Raw genomic sequence first — 12,802 nt, 5'->3', positions numbered from 1 at the left:
CAGTGTTAGAGCAGCATGTTACTGTTGTAGCTGCTGGAGGTGGAGCTAGTTTACACTACTTTATATACAGTTAGCTAGTTTAGTCCAGTGGTTCCCAACCTAGGGGTCGGGCCCCTCCAAAGGGTCAGCAGATAAATCTGAGGGGTCGTGAGATGATTAATGGGAGAGGAAAGAAGAAAAAACAAAGTTCTGATACACAAATCTGTTTTCAGTTTTTGGACTTTTTCTCTCATCTTTGATTTTTGCTGAAATATTGGATCATTTGAACATTTATTGAAATGAAAGCATGTGAGAAGTTTAGAGGGAAAAATCACTATTTGGTGGAGCTGTTAACAACTCATAGACATGTGAAATGTGACCCCGACTACACACTGCTTTTTGTAAGACGTCAAAAGACAAAAAGGTTGGAAACTACTGGTTTCATCTTTAACAATGTGTTGTATTTTAAAAGCTTGTTATATTATCCATTGTGTCAAATCTTCATCTGAAAAGTAACTAAAGCTGTCAAATAAATGTAGTGGAGTAGAAAGTACAATATTTCCCTCTGAAATGTAGAAAGTAGCTTCACATGGAAATACTCAAGTAAAGTACAAGTATCTCAATATTCCAGCACTGGTTCTGTATCAGTTAATGTATGAAGTAACAGTGAATTAACATTCATTAATTGATGATTTATTAAGTGTTAACTAATCACATAAAGTCTTAATGATTTGATCCTTTGTTAATGAGCACTGATACATCCTGCATTAATTCACTGCATTGTACCTTTATTATGAAGTCTTACAAAAATGTACAGAGTAAAAGTTATATCAGTCTTCTTGTGTAAAAACCTCATAATTATCTGAGCTGACTGATAACACAGTTTGTCGCGCAACATTTTCAGCACACTTAAAGGTTTTCAAACTCAAAATCAGAACAGTTACAGCCATCAAACACAATCACATGTGGAGATTTGACACCAGCAACATGATCTTTCCCATTAAATGCAAAGTTAAAAAAAAGAAACATGGAAATCATAATGACCTGTTCACTGCTACACAGTACAAAAACATAAATAATATACACAGACAGTAAACCACAGTCCATCCTCTGCAGCTGCAGCAGCTGTTACCAGGTTCACTCACTGACTAGTAGTTTCAGTCACTACAGTGAACAAACCTTACTTCCTTGTTTGTTACATTTTCTTACATTTGAAATGCCTGCACTTCTCTCGTTTGAAGTATTCTGTTTTTAAATATTTATAAAATGACCAAACCATCATTAAATCATTACAACAATGGCAGATACTCTTCTGTAACTCATTTCTACTGTTTCAGATATTGTCACATCTCCCAGTCATTTGAACAGCGGCAGTGTGCTGACAGAGAGCAAAACACTGCAGAGTCTTCTATTGAACCAGGTTCAACTTTTACTGCAACGTCAAAGACATTCCTGGTGGAGGAGGTGTCATTTTAATTTTAACAAGATGTTGTTATCATATTGGACAGAAATCATTATTCAAAGTAGAGTATTTTATATTCATCTTAAAACATAGAGGGGATATTTAATCAACACGGCCCGTTGCATTTTTTAATGCAGGACTTATTTTCAGTCTGAATGCAGTAAGTGTCTCTTTGTCCAGAGTTTCCACTTCCTGTATATTTTTACATTCATGTCTCAGTTTGTCGACATTCATTTATTACAGTCACTCTTCAGAGCAGCACCGTGTGATCGGAGGCTTCATTGCAACGGAGCAGATGGATATATTTTCCTTCATCTTTATTCTCCCCCATTTTCTGTCTCGTTCAATAGAATATCCTCTGGTGAACTGAAAACAAAATAGAATAAAAATCAGTGCTGAAACACATCAAGATCAAACTTAAAGTCATCTCCAATATATTTATCCTGAGTTTGAATCATCATCACAACTGATTCATCTTCTAAGCTGAGACAGAAATTAATTTAAAGCTTGATTTGAACTGAACAACTTAATTAATTCATAAAGGTAAGAATGTATTAATATTCAATGTGTTGCTATGTTTTATCATCCCAGTCTTGTCAATTTATATTTTTATGTAACTTCATTTTATTCCTTGGTGTTTTATGATCTCTGTGTTTGGCAAAACATGATATAAACAATAAACACAACTTGTAACAAAGTTATTGATTGAATAAATGAATTACAGCATGATATGCACTAAAATGATTTGAGGAAATCAAACTAGACATGATTTTAGTAATAAAACTAAATACAATATTCTGCTTAAACAAAGTCGCAGCTCATACAGAGTTCATTATAGTGCAGCAGTGTTTTTGTATTCAGTACAGAGGATATACTTACTTTGAGACACCGTTGGATGGTTCTGGGTTCTGTGGGCTTCCTTTTTCTGTCTGATATGTCTGTCTGTCCTTTCTAACCTTTTTATATATCCAGTATACTACCAGGCCTACGAATACACACCAAATGGCTCCAACCACCCCGCTTACAATTCCTGCCACATTAGTTGAACTGTCTGAAACAGAGAAAGAGTTTTAATTGAACTTCCTACAAACCAAACTTCCACAAGTGCAACGACAAATACTGTTGCATCAAAATGTTCACCTGTGACATGTATTAACATGTTTTCATAAAGCCAGTTAAATGTCACTCCATATATTTTCCATTAATACATTTTATTAAATCCTTTCAGTTTTAAATACAGTATCAAATCCAATAATTGAATCTGAATCCTCTTGTATCATTCATCTGGTGGTCGTACAGTTTGTTACAGAGTGATTTTTGTCTTTTCACTCACAAACAATCTTTGTCTGAATCCAGACAGCAGCTGCAGACACATTAACAGATAAACTTTAATTAATGTTAATTAGCATCTGTTGCTAGTTCATGTCTGTCATTTCAACCAGTGACAGCAGCTAAATATTGAGACACCTACTACCTACAGTATACTGTATGTTGTTTAGTGCTCTTTGCTAATAAAAACAGTGAGGAAAGATAAAAGGTTTAATAAGAGACTCATAAAGAATCCTGGTGTTTTGCCGACCAAGAACTGGATCCAAAATGGAACCGGATATCAGGACTCATCACTACTTTCACTAAAAGATGCTGTTGCACATTATGACGTGTCATTGTGTTTGGATTCACGACTGTTTTATTTCCTACCATCGATGCACATCAAGCAGCATTTTGTCACATTTGCTTTAAGGATCGACACATCTCAGCTGCTGTACCAAGACTACTCTACTATACTACTGTCTGCATGACACTTATGACTACAAGTGTGGTGTAAACGTATAATTTGACTCTTTGGAAAGTTATTGAAATTTTAAAAGGAACACCTCACACTTTCTTGTTGTTTATGGTATTTATTATGCACTTGTCTACTTCCAGTCGTTTCTTACTTAATAATTTAAAGTCTCCCTCCCTTCCTAATGAATGCAATGTAACTTTATTATTACCCCGAAAGAAGCTGAAAGTTGAACAGCTGGAACACAATAATAGATATACTGTATGTTTGCACAATTGATACTTATGTAGTGTCTTCAGTGAGGCTCTCCTGCTGCTTGTCTGAGTGCTAACTGTGCAGTTGTAGGTCAGATCACCAGCACTGTCTGAAAGTATCAGAGAACTGATGATGTTGTAGAGCTGCTGCTCAGTCTGCTGGACTTCAGTTTTGTTCTGGAGAGTCATGTTGGATGGAGGATTGGTGGACCAGGTGAGCTCAGGCTCAGGGTAGATCCCGTCTGATCTGCAGGTGATCTTGTTTTCCACCTGCTGAATGTCGACTTTAGGGACTTTAGGGAAAGATTTGTAATTAAACATCTTAAATTCCACAAGGACGCCAACATCCTTGGTCAACATTACTGTCTTTCTGTGGTTGTAGCAGGCTCAGCTCAGCTTTTAAAGCTAAGCTCCTTTCGCGCATGCAGTCCATCTCTGAAATGTTCAGCAACATTTCCTGCATGGGGTCATGTGTGAATGGGTACAGGGATCAATATTCAGGAAAATCTGTACTGCCAATTTCCCACTTCAAGACCTCATAACATTTCAGGGAAAATGCCAGTATGGCAAGGCAGTCCCTTGCTCCATCTATTCTGGCATTGCCATGTTATGTGTGAAAAGGCGCAAGACAGAAATGTCTTGCTTTCACTAATGATGTACAAATCTCTGGGCTTCAAGCTCTAGTTTAAGAAAAATACATTTTCATCATCAAAACGGAGATTTTTTCCTCACATTTTTGTGAATTTCTGTTGGCTCAGTGGTTTAGAGCACTGTTCTCATGATCAGCTTCACCTTAGATGACAAGGTTGGGTGTTTGATGCCCGTTTGCTGCAGTGCTCCTCATAATATTGCTCTCATGTACAAAGTTGCTTTCCATCTCTATCATGTACCGGAAGTCAATTCCTCTTTAGCTTACTTTAACATTATTACTGAAAATGTGGATTGCTATTCTTGTTAAATACATCTTTTCTGATTCTATAGATCCTGTCTGAGTAGTCCAGTGGTTTAAGCTCATATCACTTCTGAACTTCTTTTAGATCCAAAGGTTGTGAGTTCGAGCCCCGCTTAGGGCAGAACTCAGTAGAGTTGAAGGATGAAGGAGTGCAGGTGATGTCAATCTGCTTAATGAGCTGAGCTGAACTGCTTTTTTGTCAATTTCATGCAATCAACAGACTAAATAGCAGAGTCTGGCCTGGCACTGCTGTGTGACATGTTAGCTCAATACATAGCATGTCTGTCTTACATGCATGAGGGTGTAGCTTCAATTCCACCCACTGCAGATTTTAATCTTGCTAGATTTTTCAATAGTGTTCAGCTTCCAGTTATGTAATCTAAATTCGCTTTCAGCAATCACACGCAATTTCTACAGAAATTGCATTTTCTAGTTACAAATGTTATTATCAACCCAGCTGCATCTCAAATTAATCTTCAGGCTCCCAGCTTTCAGATGATGTATATCATTTCTATGTGGCATTTACTGTTGACCTGCTGGTCCCCCCTAGAAAAGACCAAAATGGGTCTATGGTGGGGAGGGGGGGAGAGGAAGCCAATTCAGTTCAAGTTTTGAATTGAATGAAAGTGCATTTTCAGTGCTTTCAGAGGCCGACAAATCAACGCAGATCAAAATTAGCTGAGCCAAGGAGAAAACTGAGCCAACAAATTTTTTTTCATCTGAAGCTAATATGAAGCTTCAGCATCCAAATGAGTCAAATCGAGTAGATATCTTTCAACATTACAGTCTTTTTAGTGCCAAAGTCCCTCTTTTTGTTACTATACTTCCACCTGCAGCTCAACAGGGAAACACTGTCCGAGGAAACACAAAGAGGGAATTTTATGCCAAAAAGACTGTAAATGTGACAGATATCCACTTGATATGACTAAAATTAACAAACATTTAGATAATCGATTTTTGACATCGATTCAGAATCGTAGGAGATAGGAAACACTGTAGGAAATGCTATTTTGTCAGCGGATCAGTTTAAACCTGCATTTACAGATTTTTTTGGTCACTAGGGGGCAGGTTAACCTGGTGAGCCCAATATTCACTCTAGTTTAGCTCTGTTTTTGCTCTCTACCAACTCCTGAGGGAAATATCTGGCTCTTTAGCTGCTAAATGCTCCACTATGTTCACCAGCTAGTCTACAGCTAACTGTGTCTGTTTGAACTTTCCACTATGTTCACCAGCTAGTCTACAGCTAACTGTTTGCCGTTTGGGGCTGAGTAGGTAGTGTACAGCGGCTTTTTACAGCTTTTTCTCTGAAAACGATGCTATGAGAGCTCTGAGATTGAACTAGAACAGTTAAGTTGCAGCCGGACAGATAAACAATGAGCTGAAACTCACTATAAAGCTCCGTAAAGTTTCGTCACCATGAGTGATGCCTCTCATGTTAGACTACTGTCATTTCAAACATTGTTATTATAAAAAAATATCGATTATAGCCACTTTAAATATTGCAAAGAGGAATAGTACAAAAAGCTATGTGTACATAGTAAAACAATTTGGCTTGAGTATCCCTACCCCTTTCAAAAAACAGCATAAATGTAATGTATCCAACTGTTACTCATGGTTCACGGGATTACACTGGAGTACAACTGGTAACTGTAACGCATCAATACGTTAATGTTAATGATAAACAATAAGTTGATTTCATGTAATTCTAACATGATGAGATGCACTGCTAATAGTATTTCTAATATTTTTTTCTGGAAATACTATTAGTTTCCGCACCGTCCATGTTTACGTTGATAAAAGACTCCTTGTTTCCAGTGATGGTGCTGGTGTAACATTTATATCTGCCCTGGTCTTGAAACTCCACCCCTGTCAGTCGAAGCGAGGCGTTTCCTCTGGAGATTTGGTCCTTGAACAGTGATGTCCTGCCTCTGAAGCGCTGGTTCTGGTGAAAGAGCTGGTCTTGGTTGTAGTAGTAAGAGTGGACCGGAACCTTTCCTGCTGTCACCTGAATCCAGTGGATGAGGATGTGATCACCGGCTTGAAATCCACACGGCAAGATGCAGCTTTCCATGAAAACACAGGAGACCTCCTCATCTGAAAAACATCACATGGAGACGTCGTCAAGGTTCAGTTCAGAGAAAACAGTTGAATCCAAGTGAACTCTCTGTAAAAATCTGATCAATAAGTTGTTTGACCATATAAGTCACAATCAGAGTTTTATACACAGACACAACTGAATTATGTTTTTATTGAGAAACTTGATCTGACAATATATTAGTTTTCATTCAGCTGAAGATGACTGTGTGACATGTGAAACTAAATGTTTTCCAGAACAGCACAATTTGATTTGGCTTCAAGCCCCCAGGAACAGAGCCAAGCTGTGAAGCCAAATTTACATAGCGGCAAAACATCACGTGATGCTACTGGGCCCATGAGCCACTGAGCAACTTTCATAGGAATGAGCGGGGCCCCGCCTCCAACACTGTATCCAGTTCTCTTTATACATCCATGAGGGGCACATAACATGGATGTATAAAGAGAACCGGATACAGCGTCAGGGGCGGGGCCCCGCTCATTCATATGAAAGTTGCTCAGTGGCGCATGAAGCCAAAAAAGTTCGACTTTCATGTATAAAATTACCTGGATCTTCCGGGATCATTGGGCCCATAGAGCAAGCGCACTAGTGACTTTCTCTAGCCGAGCTGGCTACTTCCGGTTTAGCCCTCCGGCTAACTTGAATGGGGATAAAACAATTTAATCGTACGGCTCTTTTAGGCTTTCGAAATGTGATCGGACTGAACGGATCAAATTCTGATAGTGAGACGAGTCATTTCACGGGGGTTGTGATACTCAAAAAAATGTATCCGCTGATTTACGGAAGTCTCTTTCACAATGTAAGTCTATGGGAAAAAGTCTGTTTGGGCCCAATAGCATCACGTGACATTATAATTACACGGTTTGGCCACTATGTCAAATTGGTTTCACATCCTGGCGCTGTTCCTGGGGGCTTGCATGGATGTATAATAAGAGCTGGATAGGGCGCCACCGCTCTGCCTTGCAGCCAATTTTTCCCAGTGGCCCAAAAAGGATTTTCCCCATAGACCACCATTGTAAAAGAGACGCCTGTAAAACTGTTGACAGGATGCCTCGAACTGCAAACAATGTCAATTATGACTCTTTCTATTATGAACTTTTGATCCATGGAGGTTTTAATGTTTGTAAAACTTTCCTCGAGCCGAGAAAAGCGATTTAAAAATCTGTGACGTCATCACAATGCAAAGTCTATGGGCCGAGTGGGAGCTTGCGGGTGGGGCCAGCGGGGGAAACACTATTGCACATATTCAGTGGGCCACACAATGCGGAGGCAAACCCGGAAGCTAGAAACCTTTTTTGGCGTATGTGCCAGGCGAGCCATTCCTATAGGACTGAATGGGCACCATTTTTAGTCCAGTATCCAGCTCTTATAATACATCCATGGGGGCTTGGCGCATAAAGCTAAAAAAGCCACTCCCTGAAAACATACTGCGCATGTTCTATGGGCCCAACGCACCCATGGAGCATGCTCAATAGAGACTTCCGCCGGCTGAAACGGCTAACTTCTGGTTTAGCCCTCTGGCTAACTTGGATGGGGATAAAACACATCCATGAGATAAAACGATTCAATCGGGAATAAGTCTTTTTGGGCCAGTTAGCATCACTTGACGTTGTAAGTACACGTTTTGGCCACAATGTCAAATTGGCTTTAAAGTCCGGCATTGTTCCTGTATCCAGTTCTCTTTATACATCCATAGTTCACTCCTCTCTACCTCTCTTCTTCTTCTCTCTCTACCCTTTCTCTGGTAAAATCAACCATGGCACACATTGTACTAAGTTTAAAAATATCTGCAATTAAGTTTTAGACTGGAAAAAGATCAGACACATACTCACCTGCTATGGCAGGAGGAGAAAGCAGAAAAGTCATGACCACCAGAAAGATACTCTTGATGCCAGACATCCTGCTGTAACAGTCACAAACCCGCAGCATAATGACGGCTCTCTCTTTGGGAGTCTTTACTGGGATCTGCAGTAACACAGAGTGTACGGAGACAATAAACATCAAGGAACCCCTCCTGGACAGGTGTCTCTCTCTGCGGGTTTATAAAATAACATAAAATTATTTTTAAAAAAACAGATCGGCTCGGGGTCCTGCGTTTACAGATGATGTCACACATTATGATTGGCTGTATGTTGGGAAGTGTACAGATGCTGTGTGTTCATGCAGCAGACTACCATTTAAATGTTTGTGTAGAGAATGAGGTCCACATCTAATAATGTATCTGTTTGTGTAGAGAGTGTAAATTCACTATGTACATACAGTAACCTATACAGTGGTGTGAAAAAGTGTTTGCCCCCTTCCTGATTTCTTTTTTTTTTTTTTGCGTTTGTCACACCTAAATGTTTCAGATCATCAAACAAATTTAAATATAAGACAAAGACAACACAAGTAAACACAAAATGCAGTTTTTAAATGAAGGTTTTAATTATTAAGGGAGAAAAAAAATCCAAACCTACATGGCCATGTGTGAAAAAGTGTTTGCCCCCCCTGTTAAAACATAACTTAACTGTGGTTTATCACACCTGAGTCACACTCAGGCCTGATTACTGCCACACCTGTTCTCAATCAAGAAATCACTTAAATAGGACGTGCCTGACAAAGTGAAGCAGACCAAAAGCTAGACATCATGCCGAGATCCAAAGAAAGCTGACTGCTCGAATGCAGTGCAACAAAATGGTACAATCTTGTATAGAGGATATTCTAGAGGATGTAATAGAACTTACTGAGCGTGTGAACACAGAGTCAAATAGTGGAGGTGGGGGAGTTTTTAGAGTTTGTTTGTATAAGGACACAAGAGGTTTTAAGGCTGTTTCTCCAGCTTGCTCCCAACATGTGGTGCAATGAGTCATATGGGAAAGAATCATAGCTGATAAATATCTTGGCTGCGTCTAAAGAGAGACAGTTTCTAATATGTCTAAAATTTGCTAAGTTGTACTTTATGGTTTTATCTGTAATATTCATTTTAACTAGGAAGAATTGAATTATGGATATCTGCTATAAATATCAAGTCTAGGTATTAAATGTTAAAACGGCTTGCCATACTCTGCTGCGCCAGCGAGCTCAGGGTTTTTGAGGTGAAACAGACTGAGCACCGAGTTATTTTCTTCACCTCAGTCGGTCTAAGAAATAAAACTTTGCTTTCCATATATTCTGTAAAACACCTACAACAAGGAACTTTTGCCCATGGTCTTAAATGAAAACAACATTCAAGATTTCTAAATATGTTTAAAATATATGATTAAGATGTTTAAATAAAATCTTCAAATATATAAAATATTCAAAGCTCAATTGTTAAATTAAATTGCAATATGAGGCATGATACCTTCCTCCCTAACATGGTAGTGAATGAAACTTCATCAAAACTTGATAATAACTTACAAACACGAACACACGTATGTTCCTGCAGCATTGAGCAGCATGCAAACATACCTACAGATGTCATACGGTCCTGTTAGCTGCTGGTTGGGTCATTTCCCATCAAAATCCCTGTTAGTGACATGCTGTCTGTCCATGACTTGTACTTAAAGTAGTTTGTTCACTTGGTCCAGTGAAGTTATTTTTAACTGTGATAAATGTGGGATGTGCTGCTGTGTAAGTACAAAAAAGGAAATGTTCCCATAGACTTTGCTCCATGCGCCACTGAGCAACTTTGATAAGAATGAGCGGGGCTACCCCAAAGGAGTTTGCCACAGTTATGGATGCTATTCCTTCTGGGATTCTACACCTTCTGATGGAGACAGACACACTCAATCAATCAATCAATCAATCAATTTTTATTTATATAGCACCAAATCACAACAAAAGTCATCTCAGGGCACTTTTCACATAGAGCAGGTCAAGACAGTACACTTTAATTTACAGACACCCAACAATTGGCGACAGCAGTAAGGGAAAAACTCCCCTTTAATGGGGTAAAGAGGAAGAGGAAGATGGGTCCACAAGAGAGGAGCCTGATAGCTGAAGGCTCTGCCTCCCAATCTACTTTGAAAGACTGTAGGAACCACCAGTAAGCCTGGTAAACACCAGTTACTAAACTGGTAAACACTAGTTTGTTTACCAACACTTGACCCTAAGATGACTTCTGTAGGTAGTGTCTGTTCTGTCGGGATCCTTGACTGTATATAAATATTTATATACTTATAATAAATCTTTATATACAGTCAATGGTCAGGAGTGGCAACAGTTGCCATCATCCACCAGCTGAGAGGAGATTTTCTCGGTGATGTAGATGGGTTTTTTGTGTGTTTTATGTTTTTATTATCAAAAATACATTTCTTGGGTATAGATCACATCACTATACTCCTTGCATTGTGATCCTTTTGTACATGTGACGATGAGGGGCCGTGAGATGATCAGTCATCAGTTTTTCCACCTTGACTGACTTTAAACTGTCACACAAACTGTAAAGAAACATGTTTTATTCCCTTAATTGACGTAATTTCTTCTTTAAATCAAGTTTTAAAGATGTCATAGTTTGAAAATGTAAATGTTAATATCAACCAGTGGTGGAAGAAGTATCCAGATCCTTTACTGCAGTAAAAGTACCAATACAGCAATGTAAAAATACTCCATTGCAAGTAAAAGTCCTGCAAGAAAAATCCTACTACAGTAAAAGTACATAAGTATTATGAGCTTGATGTAGTTAAAGTATTGCAGTAAAAGTACATAAGTATTATGAGCTTGATGTAGTTAAAGTATTGCAGTAAAAGTACATAAGTATTATGAGCTTGATGTAGTTAAAGTATTGCAGTAAAAGTAGTGGTTTGGTCCCTCTGACTGATATATTATTATATATGACATCATTAGATTATTAATAGTGAAGCATCAGTGTTAGAGCAGCATGTTACTGTTGTAGCTGCTGGAGGTGGAGCTAGTTTACACTACTTTATATACAGTTAGCTAGTTTAGTCCAGTGGTTCCCAACCTAGGGGTCGGGCCCCTCCAAAGGGTCAGCAGATAAATCTGAGGGGTGGTGAGATGATTAATGGGAGAGGAAAGAAGAAAAAACAAAGTTCTGATACACAAATCTGTTTTCAGTTTTTGGACTTTTTCTCTAATCTTTGATTTTTGCTGAAATATTGGATCATTTGAACATTTATTGAAATGAAAGCATGTGAGAAGTTTAGAGGGAAAAATCACTATTTGGTGGAGCTGTTAACAACTCATAGACATGTGAAATGTGACCCCGACTACACACTGCTTTTTGTAAGACGTCAAAAGACAAAAAGGTTGGAAACCACTGGTTTCATCTTTAACAATGTGTTGTATTTTAAAAGCTTGTTATATTATCCATTGTGTCAAATCTTCATCTGAAAAGTAACTAAAGCTGTCAAATAAATGTAGTGGAGTAGAAAGTACAATATTTCCCTCCGAAATGTAGAAAGTAGCTTCACATGGAAATAATGTCCCAATTCACATTACACGAGGGGTCACTGAATGGTTTGATGAGTATTAAATGATGTGAATCAGATGCTATGACCTTCACAGTCACCAGATCTCAACCCAGTTGAACCTATGAGAGATTTAGGACTGACATGTTAGACAGCGCTCTCCACCACCATCATCACAACACCAAATGAGGGAATATCTTTTTGGAAGAATGTTGTTCCTCCCTCCAGTTCAGAGACTTGTAGAGTCAATAACAAGGTGTATTGAAGCTGTTCTGGTGGTCCAACACCTTACTAAAACACTTTATGTTGATTTTTCCTTTAATTTGTCACCCGTCTGTATGTAAAGCATGTTTGTATTTGGCTTAAACTTAACATTAGTCAACAATTAGGTATTTATTCATCAACATTGTAATACTTGTAACGGGGATCAAACATGAACAGTGTCTCTAGAATATCAGAAAATAATACTTAAATACTTAAATTGACTCATTGACTCAGCTTGCTCCAACATCACTGGCACATTTTACCCCACAACCTCCAATTAGACAAAAGTGTTTCACACAGTGGTTCAGAGCTACAGTTATGCTGAGTTTATGACCTTGTTTTGTAGCTTACACTGACTTAAATTAACATGTAATAATGTCCAAAACGTATCTATTTTAATTTAGATACAAGACTGATAACTTTAGTAACATGATGAATTCACTTGTTGATGTTGTTATCATATTGGACAGAAATTATTATTCAAAGTAGAGTATTTTATATTCATGTTAAAACATGGAGGGGATATTTAATCAACACGGCCCGTTGCATTTTTTAATGCAGGACTTATTTTCAGTCTGAATGCAGTAAGCGTCTCTTTGTCCAGAGTTTCCACTTCCTGTACA

General features: G+C 38.4%; 1 protein-coding gene across 1 annotated transcript in view; it reads right to left on the bottom strand.

The window, feature by feature from the left end:
- Nucleotides 1–746: 746 nt before the first annotated feature.
- The window catches only part of LOC137173792 (uncharacterized), a 46,954-nt gene continuing 34,898 nt past the window's right edge, over nt 747–12,802 (bottom strand). Inside the window, exons 11-15 of the mRNA XM_067578866.1 lie at nt 8,358–8,557; nt 6,192–6,524; nt 3,507–3,762; nt 2,321–2,488; nt 747–1,807 (exon numbers count right to left, since the gene is read on the bottom strand). Coding sequence (XP_067434967.1) covers nt 1,759–1,807; nt 2,321–2,488; nt 3,507–3,762; nt 6,192–6,524; nt 8,358–8,557 — 1,006 coding nt within the window. The 3' untranslated portion in view covers nt 747–1,758. The remainder of the gene's footprint in view (nt 1,808–2,320; nt 2,489–3,506; nt 3,763–6,191; nt 6,525–8,357; nt 8,558–12,802) is intronic.

This window comes from Thunnus thynnus, chromosome 21 (genome assembly GCF_963924715.1).
Source record: "Thunnus thynnus chromosome 21, fThuThy2.1, whole genome shotgun sequence".
NCBI lineage: Eukaryota > Metazoa > Chordata > Actinopteri > Scombriformes > Scombridae > Thunnus > Thunnus thynnus.
This window is presented reverse-complemented; position numbering and strand designations above follow the sequence as displayed.